General features: G+C 36.6%; 6 protein-coding genes across 6 annotated transcripts; 3 read left to right on the forward strand and 3 right to left on the reverse strand.

Annotated features, from left to right (window-relative positions):
- Positions 1-2,718: 2,718 nt before the first annotated feature.
- Positions 2,719-5,161, forward strand: LOC17898674 (gibberellin 2-beta-dioxygenase 6). The gene is made up of 3 exons (XM_006303115.2): positions 2,719-3,192; positions 4,440-4,782; positions 4,875-5,161. The coding sequence occupies exons 1-3, from the start codon at positions 2,792-2,794 to the stop codon at positions 5,118-5,120; spliced, it is 990 nt and encodes a 329-aa protein (XP_006303177.1). The 5' UTR covers positions 2,719-2,791; the 3' UTR covers positions 5,121-5,161.
- A 775-nt stretch (positions 5,162-5,936) lies between these two features.
- Positions 5,937-6,314, reverse strand: LOC111828747 (glyceraldehyde-3-phosphate dehydrogenase, testis-specific). Its single transcript, XM_023777450.1, has one exon. It carries the CDS (start codon positions 6,312-6,314, stop codon positions 5,937-5,939), a length of 378 nt encoding a protein of 125 aa, XP_023633218.1.
- A 415-nt stretch (positions 6,315-6,729) lies between these two features.
- Positions 6,730-8,781, forward strand: LOC17898366 (cytochrome c oxidase assembly protein COX11, mitochondrial). Its single transcript, XM_006305420.2, has 8 exons — positions 6,730-6,832; positions 7,089-7,231; positions 7,371-7,686; positions 7,784-7,836; positions 7,918-7,990; positions 8,107-8,211; positions 8,291-8,371; positions 8,461-8,781. Exons 2-8 carry the CDS (start codon positions 7,152-7,154, stop codon positions 8,614-8,616), a joined length of 864 nt encoding a protein of 287 aa, XP_006305482.1. The 5' UTR covers positions 6,730-6,832; positions 7,089-7,151; the 3' UTR covers positions 8,617-8,781.
- Positions 8,782-9,223: 442 nt separating this feature from the next.
- Positions 9,224-10,842, forward strand: LOC17900496 (putative pentatricopeptide repeat-containing protein At1g02420). The gene has a single exon (XM_006303165.2). The coding sequence runs from the start codon at positions 9,339-9,341 to the stop codon at positions 10,821-10,823; it is 1,485 nt and encodes a 494-aa protein (XP_006303227.1). The 5' UTR covers positions 9,224-9,338; the 3' UTR covers positions 10,824-10,842.
- LOC17898691 (ADP-ribosylation factor 1) lies at positions 10,703-12,043 on the reverse strand. Its single transcript, XM_006305958.2, has 5 exons — positions 11,561-12,043; positions 11,418-11,494; positions 11,222-11,341; positions 11,005-11,144; positions 10,703-10,914 (listed from the first exon to the last, which is right to left on the reverse strand). Exons 1-5 carry the CDS (start codon positions 11,709-11,711, stop codon positions 10,830-10,832), a joined length of 573 nt encoding a protein of 190 aa, XP_006306020.2. The 5' UTR covers positions 11,712-12,043; the 3' UTR covers positions 10,703-10,829.
- Positions 12,044-12,312: 269 nt separating this feature from the next.
- Positions 12,313-12,858, reverse strand: LOC17896712 (protein NIM1-INTERACTING 1). Its single transcript, XM_006305710.2, has one exon. It carries the CDS (start codon positions 12,826-12,828, stop codon positions 12,409-12,411), a length of 420 nt encoding a protein of 139 aa, XP_006305772.2. The 5' UTR covers positions 12,829-12,858; the 3' UTR covers positions 12,313-12,408.
- Positions 12,859-13,957: the final 1,099 nt, after the last annotated feature.

Here is a 13,957-nt window from a genome sequence, read left to right on the forward strand (position 1 = left end):
TTTTGTCACAATTATAATTATTTACAAAAACGTCATATTTACTTACATAAGGTATATACATATATAACTATAAATGCACGTTATAATTAATATATTGGTAATCATATGATATTCTTACTCAATTCTCCCCACATTAATTTCATGACACTATGTCGGAAGCATAGTGTTGACTACATGTCTTCTTGTATCAAAGTTTATCTAATAATAATAATAATATTAATAAAGTAAATTTTGATATTTTAAGAAGGGAGGAAAAAGCGTTTCAACGACCAAAGAGAGATTCCAACGGCCGTTGTTGTGCTCATCCCATCCCCCACGCATGTGCCCTCCCCATTTGCTTTTTGTAGTTTGTGTCGCCCGGCTCTTTGCATGCCATTGCCACAACCTTATTACTACTACTTTAATGACAAACCTAACCTTTGTTTTTCTTAATTAATACAATGCATTATCCACGTCACGTAATCATATTTCATGTTCCGACAGTAGCCCAAATCACGCCTTACAAAAAAATATCAATTGATTCGTGCATATATACGCAACGCAGGTTCATCTTAAAATTATGTACATTGAAGAACTCATTTTGAGAACTCCTAAAACGTCACTGGTATATTGTTAATACTAAATTATGATATAAACCTGAAAATATTGTACGATCGAATTTGGTATTTTCTTGTATCGGTATTGATATTAGTATTTATGCCAGCTACATAATTTAACAATGGTGATAATTAATAGCTAAAAATGGTAATGAATAAATAGAATACAACCAAAAAAAATGAAATGAAATTAATTAATCAAACAGAGACCTCAGATTGGATGTCTCGGAGTTGGGTGACCGACTGTCTACTTTAAACTCATAATTGATCTAAGATATGTATTTATAAATACAAGAAGAGACGTATAATTAAATGATAAACTAACAGAGAAATCTTTTAACAAATGGTCACCAAAATTTTAAAACGAGAGAGTTAGGTTTTGACATAACCGATGTGTATGTTTCATTCATGGGGATAATGTCGGCTGAATATGTCAGATGACATGTTCCATTGATCCATCCTGTCTCTGGTCAACTTCTCTCCCCATACTTCTTTTCTATATTTTTATTTATTTCTTGAATGTTTATAGGAAATTGGACGAATGAATCGAATGTATCCATCCATATCTCTCTAGCTAGTTTCATTCACATTTTGTTGTTAAACATACAAATATATAGTATATATACAGATTACCCAATGCGAGTATCTGTGAACCTAGATTAACATACAAACAACTCAAGTAATGAAAACATCGATTTGTTGGATAGATGACTTGTGTTGTGTAGTCTAGTTCCTTTTAACATTCGAGGAACAAACAATCAAATAGAAAAATTATTAGTTCTGCATTGTACGAGAAAAGAGGTATAACTGGAACATAATTAAGCTTTTAAACAAATACATCTTTTATAATCGAAGTCCCAAAAAAATATTTAAAAAGAAAAAAATGTTTATGAATGGGTAGGTACTAGGTATTGGTAGAGAAAGAGAGAGAATAATAATTGAAAGAACAAAATGTTTATGTATGTATGGGCTATGAATGGACAAAGAGTGTTTTAGTTTTGTTAATCGGACGGCTAATAAGAGCCGTCATGGTTGACCATGTCTACTACGTGCCGACATATCAGCCTTACACCTGCCCCATCCCCTCACCCTTGTGACTCTCTCTCTCTCTTTCCACGCGCCTCTTCTATTCTTTTCTTCTCTCCATCAGAAAATACCTATGTTTTTATCGAAAGACAAATGTTATACATTTTGTTGGTTACATTTAACAACATATATCTACCGTGATCTATGTCTAGCCTACGTTGCCTTACTCTATCTTAATTCTCTCTTAACAATAAATTAAGAGAAGTGTACTATTATTGGATATAAACAAACTGATATATTTAAGTCGTATATAAACAAATCATTAACTGTTGTTATCTTCTTATGCCAAACTTTAACATTTAAAAATCGGACTTCTCCTATAGACTATAGTATTTGACAATTTAAGTCACAACAATAATTGATCCAACTTCTATTGTAGAGTAGTATTTAATAATATAAGGCCCCAATTATATTTACTAGTATAGAAAACACAATCAAGTATTATTAAAATATACGCGAGTCTTATGAGTAACCAAACACGGTGTTTTAGGCAATAAGTGCGCAATCTTTATGTTATTTTAAGAACTGAACATCAACATCTTAATTTCCTCCTACCACCAAATTTCAAACTACCCGGTTTTTTATAGCAACAAGGTTGCGAAAGAATGTTCCCAAAAACTGAATTAGTATTAAAAAAAAAAAAAAAATTAAAAAAAAAACTTGCCTAAATTAAGAATATGGTTAGGCGGATAAATGCATAAGGCCTGTGGTTAAAATAACATCTTGATAGAGATAAAAATGTTTAGTACTCTCGTAAATAGACAAGCTTCATCTCTATCGTTGGCAATAATTTTGTGTTTTTTTAAAAAAGTCGACCGTCCCCATTGATGACATGCCCACCTTACGCGATATGTATGATGAAACGATTACTTTAATTTTCCCCATTTGTCAACCGTATGGAAACCGTAGCATTTAAAAACTAAATCCGAAAAAGACTTTTCGATTTATTTTTATTTTATACAAATTCAACCTTTTCTACTCTCCCCATACACTATATATATATAGACTACTCTCACTCTCTTCATTCAGATTCAAAACCTCCTGATTTCATTCCTTCCTAATATTTTTTTCTTTCATAAAGTCTATATTTGTTTCTTTGAAAAGAAGACATGGTCTTGCCATCTTCAACGCCCTTTCGAACCACAGGAAAGATAGCGAAACCTTCACCGCAATATAACTTTCCGGTGATCGATTTCTCTATTAACGACCGATCAAAACTATCGGAGGAGATCGTGAAGGCCTGCGAGGCTAACGGGTTTTTCAAGGTGATAAACCACGGAGTTAAACCGGATATCATAACGAGATTCGAGCACGAAGGAGAAGAGTTCTTTAACAAACCGGAATCTGATAAGCTAAGGGCAGGTCCGGCGAGTCCGTTCGGTTACGGATGCAAGAACATCGGGTTTAACGGCGATTTAGGTGAGCTTGAGTATCTTCTTCTCCACGCAAACCCGACAGCTGTCGTTGACAAATCTGAGACTATCTCCCATGACGATCCCTTCAAGTTCAGGTACGTACATATTACAAAACTTGCTTCTTCTTTAACATATTTCATTATTTTGTATGGTGTGTATTCGTTACTAGTTATTATTAGAAACACCAACTTTTATTTATAAAGCTATAAAGATTTGTCTTTGACATACTTTTGTGTATATAATTGGTTTATTGAACCTATAGTATTTTTTGTGCATGAGAAAATTAAAAACCATATAGGTATGTTTGTGGAACTGAGCAATCTATATTGTTGCGTCTAGAAAATAAATTTGATTATAAATATTTGTATATGTCTATGTGTGTGAGTGTATGAAAGTTGACCCGACTGAAATTGAAATTGATGTGGATTGTGTGACAATGTGACTTGTGAGATACCTAAAAAGAGAGAGATGCAATGTCGAATAATGGATAATGACCACAAGACACGGCTTTTTAATTATTATCAGTCTTTGTTCCTTTATTGCCACTAAAGTTTCCCATATCGTTTGTCTTAACAAAAAAAATAAAAAAAATATTAGTGGTACATAATTAAATTAATCATTACCAACCTAATGCCGGTTCACCTGATAGTTTGTTGTAAATCAATAATACTTATATATAGCAATTGGATTTTGTTATTGGTTCAAAGTATATGTATATTGTAGGGTATATATATGTGGTTATAATTAGGATGCCAGCCATTTCTCTTCTTCTTCTAGATTTATCAAAAATAAATATCAAGTTTTGTGAAAAGTGCTTTTGCAACCTTGACTGCGACATGGTTTTGATTTAATCAAACTCTTTTATTTTATTTTTTCCCTTAGTTTGGTGGCATAAGCTTACCTTTTTAAACTATATTTTTGTTAAAATCTTGGTGGGAATCGAATTTTAAAATATCATTCATGGGCTCCATGTTAATACCAACGTTACAATATAATACTAATATAAATAACAATTGTTGAATAGACTTGGTCAATTAGTGGAAGATTGTGCATGAACACAGAAAGAAAGAAAAAAACACACTTTGAGAGGTCAAAGAATCAAAATTCGAAACGTCAATAAATCAAGCTTTGACTGGTTTTTTTTCTTCATCATTTTTTTAAATGACAACTTGTAAAATAAGGAATCGCTCACTTTCGAACATTCCTCTGAACACAATCTCATGTCTTTTCTCTCTTTTTGATATTGATCGTAAAAAAAGAATAATAATTCGCAATTTGTCTCTCTGTCAACTGATGAGTGCGTTTTGATAAAATTTACCACGTGTTGTTTTCTCTTTTATAGCTCAGCGACGAACGAGTACATACGCGCGGTCAAAGATTTGGCATGTGAGATCATAGATCTGACGGTCGAGAAATTATGGGGGCAGAGGTCAAGTGAAGTGAGCGAGCTGATCAGAGACGTACGTAGCGATTCGATCTTGAGGGTAAATCACTATCCACCTGCACCGTACGCGGTGAGAGGCGTTAGCCAAATAGGTTTCGGAGAGCATTCTGACCCTCAGATCCTGACGGTGTTAAGATCTAACGACGTAGACGGACTTGAGATTTGCTCACGTGACGGCTTATGGATCCCAATCCCATCTGACCCTACATGCTTCTTCGTATTGGTCGGTGACTGCCTTCAGGTATGTCTTATCATAATCATAATCAACACATAAATATCTACTATTATGTTTCATCAATCAATTGATTAATGAATCAATCTCTCTGAATACAGGCATTGACGAATGGGAGATTCACTAGCGTGAGGCACAGGGTATTAGCAAACACAGCAAAGAAGCCTCGTATGTCGGCGATGTACTTTGCAGCGCCACCGTTAGAGGCAAAAATTTCACCGTTGCCAAAGATGGTGTCGCCGAACAACCCACCGCGGTATAATTCGTTCACATGGGGTGACTACAAAAAAGCTACGTACTCTCTTCGTTTAGGTGTTCCTCGTCTCGAGTTTTTCAAGACTTCATAAATTATAAATATCGGTAAAGAGTTAGATGTTTTTTTTTTTGGTTCTTTGAAAAGAAAAAAAGATTGTTGCTTTGTTATACAAAAAAGTCATACCATGGGTAATGTATACTTTTAGATGAAAAATAGGAAAGAAAATAGGGGGGAAACTATACTGTATTGAGTTTTGGTCGTTTTCATATTAAAAATTTCACATGTGAAAGAATGGATAATATATATATTTTGCCAAAAAAAATACTAAGACAACATTTCCATAACAAGTGTTATTATTAGTTTCTTTTTTTCTCCATCTACGCGTCTACCATCACACACAGTCGATAAAAGGACTTTTGATGAAAAAGTTTGAGTTTCTCTGATCTAATCGGTCAAAATCTGGACCATAATATGAAACGCGTCAGATCGCAATATAGACTCGTCCACTAAACTTGTACTCACTCTCTCCATAACACACCATCATGTTACTAATAGTAATATCATACTCGCACAAATTAACACTCTTCAAGTCTTTATACAAAATCGGCTTCCTAGGTATACTTGGTTACAAACCCCAAAAAAAAAAAGATATACTTGGTTTCATTTAAGGCCTCTCTAATGGTTGCCGCGGACAAATCTGTAATTATAAATTGTAACGTAACAGAATACGATCCTAATTAGAAAAATTAACTCTCAAGCGATCATATATTTTTATTGGACAGTGATAGCTAAAGAGATATTATACGTAGCTAGAACATACCACAATCCGTTCAAAATTAACAAAATCTTTATGCGAAGCCCTATGAAATTTCGAAAACAAAAAAAAATGAATAAGTTCTGATCATAATCAAAGTATCATAAAAACCATAACCCCAGAAACGAAAAGCTTCACCACCTTGAAGCTTTCTCTTGCAGCCGCCGCTCCAAAGTCTCGGTCTATGGGGTACAAGTTTCCCGGCGGATATGCGTATATGTAAGTAGGCGGAGGCGGAGGCGGTGGCGGCAGAGGTGATGGTGGGCAGTAGGAAATTTTCGGCGGCGGTGGTGAAGGGGGTGAAGGCGGGGGAGGACAAGAAGGAGGTGGTGGCGGAGGCGACGGTTTTGGGAGACAAGGTGTGCATTTAATGGAATCTGCGGCGTTAATTATGATCGGAGATGCGAGGATCACGATGGCCACTAGGATTGTGACTACAACATCATTCGGACGGCGAGTTCTCTCCGCCATGTTGTAACAAAGTTTCTAGGCTTAGACACTTTTTAGACGTGTAAAAATGTGACTAATTAAGTTTATGGAATGTATATCATTAACATTCTGTGTGTAATAATGTGAAGATTCTTATTAGAGAGATCTAACACAATAAATGAAATATTTTCTTAATAACATTAGAGATCTGGGAAATATTTGTATCTTCAATGACAGCATGCACTAATCCAAAATTGGTGGTTAATTAAGTATGAAGTGTCAAATACTCCAGTTTTTTGTTTGTTGAAAGTATATGCATTATTTGGGCCTTAGTGGGCCATTCGCCGAGCTTTACATAAATATGAGTAAACAAACGTATGTGAATAATTTTTAAGAACTGAACCGACTTATCTTTTTACCAGACAACAAGACAAGTCATTGTTTGACTTGTTGACTTTTTTTAATCCACAAAAGTGTGTTTTTGTTGTTTCTTTGTTTACCAGTGACGACGTGTTTGATCTCTCTCCCGCCGACGACACACGAACGCCGATCGTTCAGCGGTTAGTTCTTCTGTTCTCTTGTTTCCTCCCCCTTTGCGTTCTTCCTCTTTCACAGTTTTCACTGTTTAATCGACTCTGGCTACGTCGTTGGTCTCTGATTCGGTTACGATCGGCCATGGCCTCGGCTGATTTGTTTTTTCCGACGCCGGAATTTGAGGGAGGAAAAAGAAAATTGATTCGAATTTTTCATGTACTTGGCGTTGAAATTAATTGGAAGTTTCAAGTAATGTCATCTGGGTTTGTGTTTCTTGTGCAGATAGTGTTTTTGTGTGGTGGTGTCTCATTGTCTCAATCGATTGAAATTAATTGATTTTCGGCCATGTCTTGGTCGAAGGTTTGTAGAGGAACTCGGATTTCTTCTTATTTAGAGAACCTTCATCGGGCATCGCAGCCTCCGAGGTAATTGAATCTTACCTGATAATGCACGCACATGAACTGTTTGTTAAAATTCCTCAAAGAAAGTTCTATTTCTGTTATTTTTATAGAATGGAGTTTGTGAGAAATGCATGCTGATGCGATTTTTTAATTTTCAATGTAGGGTTGTTTTATGCTCTCGTTATTACACTCATGGAGCTTTTAAAGGCAATGAGCAGAACCTCCGAAGCAAGAGACTGTTTTGGGGAAGTTCTTCTTCATGGAGCTTGAATTCGCACTCTGCTACTGCTAAGTCGATGCTACTCGGTGCCCATCGCCAGTATTCTACTCACTCTCCAACAGAAACCAAATCACAGAAGATGCTCTATTACCTCACTGCTGTTGTCTTTGGCATGGTGGGGCTAACTTACGCTGCTGTGCCATTGTATAGAACATTCTGCCAAGCTACTGGGTATGGAGGTACTGTTCAGCGCAAAGAGGTATATATCGTTTTTGTTTCTCCCTTTCTTCTCTGAGGTTTCAGTTCGTTGTATTATCTCTTTCTCAGTTGTTTTTCGTTTGACCTTATATCTATAGACTGTTGAGGAGAAGATTGCTAGGCACTCAGAATCTGGTACCGTCACTGAAAGGTGTGTATTCGTCTGTCTCTTAAAACTATTCATATAATCATAACTTTTCTTTATAGCTTACCTTGTTTGACCCGTAAACAGGGAGATTGTGGTGCAGTTCAATGCTGATGTTGCAGATGGGATGCAATGGAAATTCACGCCAACTCAAAGAGAGGTTTAGACTTTATATGTGAAGAAGAATGTTGTGACTTCTCTATTAAAAAAAGAAGTATGTTGTGACTTGTTAATGTTTATCTAAGGGATGTCTTTGGTTTTGGTACTTTCTTATAGGTTAGAGTAAAGCCAGGAGAAAGTGCACTCGCTTTTTACACTGCTGAAAACAAAAGTTCAGCTCCAATAACCGGAGTCTCTACATACAATGTCACTCCCATGAAGGTACATATTAGAGTGCCCTATCGACTTCCCATGGAACATATGTTAATCGATTCTCAAAATTTTATATTGGTTTCTTCAGGCAGGAGTTTACTTCAACAAGATACAATGTTTTTGCTTTGAGGAGCAGCGACTCCTTCCCGGAGAGCAAATCGACATGCCAGTGAGCACTCTTTTGTTCTTGGTTCTGTGTGATATTTTCCTCAAATAAAATCAAGAGTCCACTGAAACCTGCTTGCACTTGTTTGGCAGGTCTTCTTCTACATTGACCCTGAGTTTGAGACTGATCCAAGAATGGACGGAATCAACAACTTGATACTGTCTTACACTTTCTTCAAAGTGTCAGAGGAAAATACTACAGATAAAGTCAACAATAGCAGCTCGGTTCCAGCTGAAGAAACCAAATAAAAAAAAGTGTCTATTTTTGAAGAGAAACTAATGAACTTTATGGCACACAACCTCAGCCTTCCTTAGATTTCAATAATTAATTTCCATATTGGGAAAATTGGTTGTTATTATTTGTTCAGAAACCCGCGGAACAGAAAGAAAGAAAGACCATTTTACCTTCGTTCACACAGTAAGATCAGGAGCGAGATAATTACCTGCGTATCAAGCAAACTCGGTTGGGCCTCGAAGCCTACTTTGACGGCTAGGATTTCGAAATTTTTGACTAAAGAACATCGTCCGTAGTTACATTGGGCTCGAAAGGGTTGAAAATGGGCTTCGTTATAATGGGCCTAAAACTTATTTCTTTTTCATGTCAACTACAACCGGCTAAATCATATGATAGAACTAATTTTGGTTCGGTTTACATAGAGATTAGTTCCCGATTTCTTCGACACGGCCTGCATTAATGCTCTCTCTTCATGTAAACCGTCACCACAGATTGCACATGAGCTTCGGGCCGGTTTTTATGGTTAAAATCACCAAATCAGGATTTTGGTTAAGTTATCGCGGTTTGATTCGGTCTCTCTCTCTCTCTCTCGTCTTTAACCTAAACTAAAGAGACGTAGACAACGATTCTGGTTACTGAATTAGTTTGATACAGAGGCTTCGGTTTCACCTCGATACGCCATACCTGAGGCGTTCTTGTCCGAATTGAAGCCAAAGCTCAGATTTTGGTTGAAACGATGATGATGATCCTGAAGCCACTATCTTCTCAGTGCGCTTCTCACCACGTTTACAGTTTCCGTCTCTCTGTATCGTTTCTTCACAGCGTGGCACTATCGGATCCGAAGCTTCCTGTAGGTGAAGATGATGACGCCGAAACTGTTTACCGGATGATCAATGGATCAAATCTGCAAGGAGAGTTGAATGAATCGTTGAGCTCTAGTGGAATCCACTTGTCGAAGGACTTAATCGATAAGGTCCTAAAAAGGGTTAGGTTTAGTCACGGGAACCCACTTCAAACCCTAGAGTTTTACAGGTACGCTGGTGCTAGAAGAGGGTTTAATCATTCGTCGTTTTCTCTAGACACAATGCTCTATATTCTCGGTAGAAGTAGAAAGTTCGATCAAATTTGGGAGATTTTGATTGAGACTAAGCGAAAGGATCGATCTTTGATATCGCCAAGGACCATGCAAGTCGTTTTAGGTAGAGTTGCTAAGTTGTGTTCCGTTAGACAAACTGTTGAGTCTTTCTGGAAGTTTAAGAGATTGGTTCCTGATTTCTTCGACACGGCTTGCTTTAATGCCCTTTTGAGAACTCTTTGCCAAGAGAAGAGTATGACTGATGCTAGGAATGTGTATCATAGTTTGAAGGATCAGTTTCAGCCTGATTTGCAGACTTTTAACATACTTTTATCTGGTTGGAAATCATCGGAAGAAGCTGATGCTTTCTTCAAGGAAATGAAGGAAAAGGGGCTAAAGCCTGATGTGGTTACGTATAACTCTTTGATTGATGTGTATTGCAAGGATAGAGAGATGGAGAAAGCTTATAAGCTGATAGATAAGATGCGCGAGGAGGATGAAACTCCTGATGTTATAACTTACACAACTATTATAGGTGGTTTGGGGTTAATCGGCCAGCCTGATAAAGCTAGAGAGGTTTTAAAGGAAATGAAGGAGTATGGATGTTATCCTGATGTTGCCGCTTATAATGCTGCCATTAGGAATTTTTGCATAGCGAGGAGGCTTGGCGATGCGGATATGTTGGTGGATGAGATGGTGAGGAATGGTTTGTCTCCGAACGCAACTACTTATAATCTGTTCTTCCGTGTCTTATCGTTGGCAAATGATTTGGGACGGTCTTGGGAGCTGTATGAGAGAATGTTGGGAAATGGGTGTTTGCCGAACACCCAGTCCTGTATGTTCTTGATTAAGATGTTTAAGAGACACGAGAAAGTGGATATGGCATTGCAGTTGTGGGAAGATATGGTGATAAAAGGTTTTGGTTCATATAGTCTGGTTTCGGATGTGCTTCTGGATTTGCTTTGTGATTTGGCTAAAGTCGAAGAGGCTGAGAAATGTTTGCTTGAGATGGTTGAGAAAGGTCATAGACCGAGTAATGTCTCCTTTAAAAGAATCAAGTTGTTGATGGAGCTTGCAAATAAGCACGACAAGGTTAATAACCTGAAACAGAAAATGGCTATATTCGGTACAGAGATTTCGCAATAACAAATCCTACATTCTTCTCGCATTTTTCAAGAGCCAGTCGAGTCCTTCATGTAAACCGTCACCACAAAGTGCACATGAGCTCTGGGTATGCCTGACAAGCGAAAATCAACACACGGATCATTAAAAGAAGTGAATCCTCTTCGCAAAAGTAGAGTCGCGAAAGATTTTCTTATCTTCTCACCAGTTTCTCTGCCAGTTTTTTTTCCGAAGAGAAGCGAGATCAAGCTTGATAGTGATCTCAGAAGCAGACATAGCACCAGGAACTTCATGCTTGTTTCCATATACAAGAATAGCCACACTGTCCGGCACACTCCCTTGTATCTGTTATTCATAGCATCAAACATCGGATTATGTGACTTGCTCAATGTTTACAAGACAGGTTTTTGTATTTTACCAACCTCATCAATCACCATGTTAAGAAAACCTTTCGCCTCTTCTATTCGATCTCTGTCTGTGCTATCGACTACATACACAAGCCCTGCTACTTCTCGGAGGTAATGTTTCCATAATGGAGTAATCTGGAGTGTTGTTTCCAATAATCCAGTATCAGGTATAATCTTCATATTTCTAAAATTAACCAACTTTTTCTCGTACCTTGTAACGCTGTTGACCTCCCACTTCCCAAAAGCATAAGGTTGAATCTTTGTATTTTATGCTTTCCACTTCAAATCCTAGAAGCAGTGATCCATTTATTAAGAACTCATGTAGAACAATGTGTTTGATCAAGTATTACTTACCAATGGTTGGCATGTTCGTGGTAAGGGTTTCTCCGGTTTTGAGTTTGTGCATTATTGATGATTTTCCGGTACCGTCGAGACCGAACAACACTATTCTCGGTTCGATTTCTTGGGAAAAAATGGAAAATGGCTTTCCCAGAGTCATCCCCATTTCTCTGGTTTTAGCAACGAAGTTGACTTTTGTTTTAGCTTTGGAAATCACAGGGAGAGGCCTTAAGAGAGACTGAGAGAGTTTCAAAAGTCAAGTAGTTGAAGTTTAAGAGTTACGAGTTGTGTAAATTCGTCTGTTTCAAGAATCAAGATCCCAGGAATCAACCGTAATTAAAGTCAACTAGTTGACTTTTGAATCAGTAGTTGTCCGATTCTTGTTGTTTTTTTCTTTTTCTTTTTGACCTTCGATTCTTGTTGTTTATGCAATTAAAAACTTCAAACAATCTTTGTATTTGACTATATATCAAATCCGGGCAGTAAAAAAAAATTACTTTTAAAGATATTCTATAAAATTAAAACAAATTTAACAATATATTCAGTTCTAGGCTTCTAGCTAACGGAATAATAAAGTTTTTATTAGTTTTGCTACGGTTATTCCGGTTTTGCTTTTATTATACAAAATTTAATTGGTTTATATTGTTAGAAATTTGATCTAGAGAATGAAAAATTATACAAAATCTAGACATCTTGAGTAGATATCTAACAGGATGTTTTCTTACATGATTCTTTGAGTTTGAGCTTATTCTTTTTAAGGTTTTGATATGATCCGACACACGTTTGAGTTTAGTCAAATGAGAGATTTATTAATCACAACTCATAAATGAAGCATGAAAAAAATTGAAAATAGATTAGTTTAACTACAATGTAAGATTAAGATCCAAAGCCTTGTCTTCTTTTTGTTCTTGTGTCTCTTCTTCTTCTTTCACCTTTGTACTATCTTCCTTGTGATCCAAAACAGACATCAATGGCTTCAAATCCGTACGACGCTGAGAGAAATCCTCCGGCTGAAACGCCGGAACTGCTACAGCGGACCTCTCCCCGCTGTTTGATTTCTTCCTAACGCCGCTAGAATTTTCAGCAAGCTCTTCTCGTCGACGTTTTCGTGCTTCTTGATAGTTCTTGATGAGTTTAAAGAAGGTATCAATCTTCTTCTCTTCGTCCTCTTCGTCTTCTCTTCCTCTATCATCGATCCTCATCGTCTCCTTTCTCTCCACATTCTCGTTCTTGTTCATGGTATCTAGGGCGTACTTGTATAGCTCAAGTTGTTTTGGATACATTTACAAAAGTGAAAACGATAGTTTTGGAGAGTGAAGAAGGCACCCAAATATTCCTATCCGTCTGGCGACTCTCTTTTAAAGGAGAGAATTAGTCGTCGTCACACGAAACTTCTCATGAACAAAAAGACTAAAACACCTTTGTCCCCACCTCTTTAGTCCTTTAGTTTTTGGAGATTTATACATATGAGAATATATTTTCCTTTGGCTATATATGCCTATTATATAATTAGGAAATTAAGAAATTTTTGTTCCTAATTTAAGGGATGAGAAACCTTGAAGTTTTACAACTTAGTTGAGTAATATATAGTATACGAAATTTGCCTTACAAATTCAACATAGAATCGTATATTTATATGTTAAAGAGGCGAGCAAGGGTGAAAAGAGTAAAAGAAAGATACTAATTAATAACGTTGCAATTGGGTGAGAGATGATGGGTTTGAATGATATAAACAAGGACAAGTACGTGAAGCAGTTACGAGATTACGTCATTGTAGTGACGTGATCTATACAACACACTTCTCTCTACTTGGGTGAGGAAGAGGAACTATATTACTTTTGAAATAAGAAAGACTCAATCATATAAAACTTGACTTGATGCGTTTACTTTACTCGTGTGGGTAGGTCGCCCGAGAGAGATATTCCGGTAGATCCGAGTGCACAGTATCCTTTTTATTGTGAACCGATAGATCTGTTTTCCCAAGCATATGTTTCTTTTGAATCTAACGATGGAGAGTTGAGATATATGCATAAATGAATGATGTACTCGTCTTACTATTATATATTTTCGAATGATGAGATTTTATAGAAAGGTATTTTTTTCGAATAAAATCTCATGTTGTCGGCCACTTGTATGATAAGATTAATTCAATTGTGTTTGCGAAATTTGCGTGGAATAATAATAGAGTCGAGTTTCGACGAAGAACTTTTTTTCTTTTTCTTCTTCCTATAAATAGTTCTTTTAGATGAACGGTAGTATTCACTATTCAGTTACCTCTGTTGATGTTATTAAAAAGAAATGTTTATATGATTTCCCACGATTAGTTAATAAGTCTGTATATATTGTCAAAGTTTGTAGCATGGCGTTTTATTAGTTTTGCTATTCTGTCCAGCAGCTCTCTCTTTGATTTTT

The sequence above is a fragment of the Capsella rubella genome, unplaced genomic scaffold (assembly GCF_000375325.1).
Source record: "Capsella rubella cultivar Monte Gargano unplaced genomic scaffold, Caprub1_0 scaffold_1, whole genome shotgun sequence".
NCBI lineage: Eukaryota > Viridiplantae > Streptophyta > Magnoliopsida > Brassicales > Brassicaceae > Capsella > Capsella rubella.

Coding starts and splice junctions, on each gene's coding strand:
- LOC17898691 (XM_006305958.2), bottom strand. CDS start 11,711: ATGGGGATGACTCTGGGAAAGCCATTTTCCATTTTTTCCCAAGAAATC. Junction 11,342..11,417: donor GAGGTCAACAGCGTTACAAG/GTACGAGAAAAA, acceptor ACAACACTCCAG/ATTACTCCATTATGGAAACA. Junction 11,145..11,221: donor TTAACATGGTGATTGATGAG/GTTGGTAAAATA, acceptor TATGAATAACAG/ATACAAGGGAGTGTGCCGGA.
- LOC111828747 (XM_023777450.1), bottom strand. CDS start 6,314: ATGGCGGAGAGAACTCGCCGTCCGAATGATGTTGTAGTCACAATCCTA.
- LOC17896712 (XM_006305710.2), bottom strand. CDS start 12,828: ATGTATCCAAAACAACTTGAGCTATACAAGTACGCCCTAGATACCATG.
- LOC17900496 (XM_006303165.2), top strand. CDS start 9,339: ATGATGATGATCCTGAAGCCACTATCTTCTCAGTGCGCTTCTCACCAC.
- LOC17898366 (XM_006305420.2), top strand. CDS start 7,152: ATGTCTTGGTCGAAGGTTTGTAGAGGAACTCGGATTTCTTCTTATTTA. Junction 7,837..7,917: donor TCTGGTACCGTCACTGAAAG/GTGTGTATTCGT, acceptor ACCCGTAAACAG/GGAGATTGTGGTGCAGTTCA. Junction 8,212..8,290: donor ACAATGTCACTCCCATGAAG/GTACATATTAGA, acceptor TGGTTTCTTCAG/GCAGGAGTTTACTTCAACAA.
- LOC17898674 (XM_006303115.2), top strand. CDS start 2,792: ATGGTCTTGCCATCTTCAACGCCCTTTCGAACCACAGGAAAGATAGCG. Junction 3,193..4,439: donor GACGATCCCTTCAAGTTCAG/GTACGTACATAT, acceptor TCTCTTTTATAG/CTCAGCGACGAACGAGTACA. Junction 4,783..4,874: donor TGGTCGGTGACTGCCTTCAG/GTATGTCTTATC, acceptor CTCTGAATACAG/GCATTGACGAATGGGAGATT.